Source organism: Mus caroli, chromosome 17 (genome assembly GCF_900094665.2).
Source record: "Mus caroli chromosome 17, CAROLI_EIJ_v1.1, whole genome shotgun sequence".
In the NCBI taxonomy this organism is placed as follows: domain Eukaryota; kingdom Metazoa; phylum Chordata; class Mammalia; order Rodentia; family Muridae; genus Mus; species Mus caroli.
Window position 1 is genome coordinate 84271304 of NC_034586.1, and position 1249 is coordinate 84272552.

The 1249-nt window shown below is 40.4% G+C and overlaps 1 protein-coding gene across 2 annotated transcripts in view; it reads left to right on the top strand.

The window, feature by feature from the left end:
• The window catches only part of Gtf2a1l (general transcription factor IIA subunit 1 like), a 45567-nt gene that overhangs the window by 19233 nt on the left and 25085 nt on the right, over positions 1-1249 (top strand). For both annotated transcript variants that reach the window (XM_021149157.1, XM_021149156.1), the window contains exon 4: positions 474-529. In XM_021149157.1, coding sequence (XP_021004816.1) covers positions 474-529 — 56 coding nt within the window. The remainder of the gene's footprint in view (positions 1-473; positions 530-1249) is intronic.

Genomic DNA, 1249 nt, shown 5'->3' on the forward strand with positions numbered 1-1249 from the left:
AGTGCTGGGATTAAAGGCGTATGCCACCACGCCCGGCACGTATGTGCTTTTTATCAATAGTATCATCTCTAATATGTTCCCAGGTGAAAGGTTGTCGGGGAGCGTTAGAGCTTCCTTGACTTATCAAAGACAATTTATATGTTTTATTATAGATTTCTGAAGTACACTCTGCTTAATTTTAGTGAGAGAGTCGACACTGATAACTTAAAGCAATTTAGTTGTGAAGTCTTTATGGTTGCCAGGAAATGTATGTAGTTCAATACTTTCCCCTCAGAGCCAGTAAGTTTAGAATCTAGCTTGGTCTAACATGACCAATTGAGAATATATTAAAACAAATTATAATTGACTGTGATCAGAATCTATTATATAAAAATTAATTTCAATAAAATATATATTAAAAATAAAATTACCGACCTGTGGCAATGTAAAGAGGTAAGTTCTAATGGCTGTGTCCCACCTTGTTCTCTGTGCAGCATCGTTGCTGATCCCAGCTGGTAGAACTCTGCCGAGTTTTACGCCAGAAGACCTGGTAGGTAGCTTGTCCCTTCACTGAGGGGTGCAGAGCTCTGAGCACAGATGCGGTAGGTACATGGCCCTCAGCTTGAGTGGGAGGAGATGTGGGAAGCCAGAGGCCCAGCAATGGACCCTGTGCCTCAGGAGCCTCCCGGTTGTCAGCGTCAGTGCAGCTATGCATCAGAGTGAGGGATTCCTGACATTGTAGCATGCGGGGTTTAATGCGCCCTGCAGTAGCACATATCTGGCACCCCTTAAGTAGGTAATTTTGATGTATTTTTCTTCAAGGCTAGAGTGATGGTTTTTCATTTTAATATTTTGCTCCGTTTTTGTTGTTGTTCTTGCTTTGGTGAGGGAGAATTAATGTTTCCTCTATGACTTGGAGGCAGGTAACAACATTTTATGTGTTTATAGAAATTGAGTAGTTTTCAGATAGAGGAGCAATTCCTTTTCATATTTCCTTCCCATACCATGGCATTGACGGTTATAATCCACGATCTATCTCACACTGTGTTTTAACCCACGGACTGCCTTTCCGAGGCGTGAACCTTAGCAGGTCAGCCGGTGGCCTTTATTAAGATCACCTGTGAGGGTTTGTTTGACAATAGCTCTGCTTTGACAAGAGACCAATGGGACATCTATGTCTTTGAGGTTTATGGAAGCATCATTTTCCTTGATTACAGAAATACTATGCTGTAAAAAAAAAAAAAAAAAAAAAAAAAAAAAAAAAAAAAAA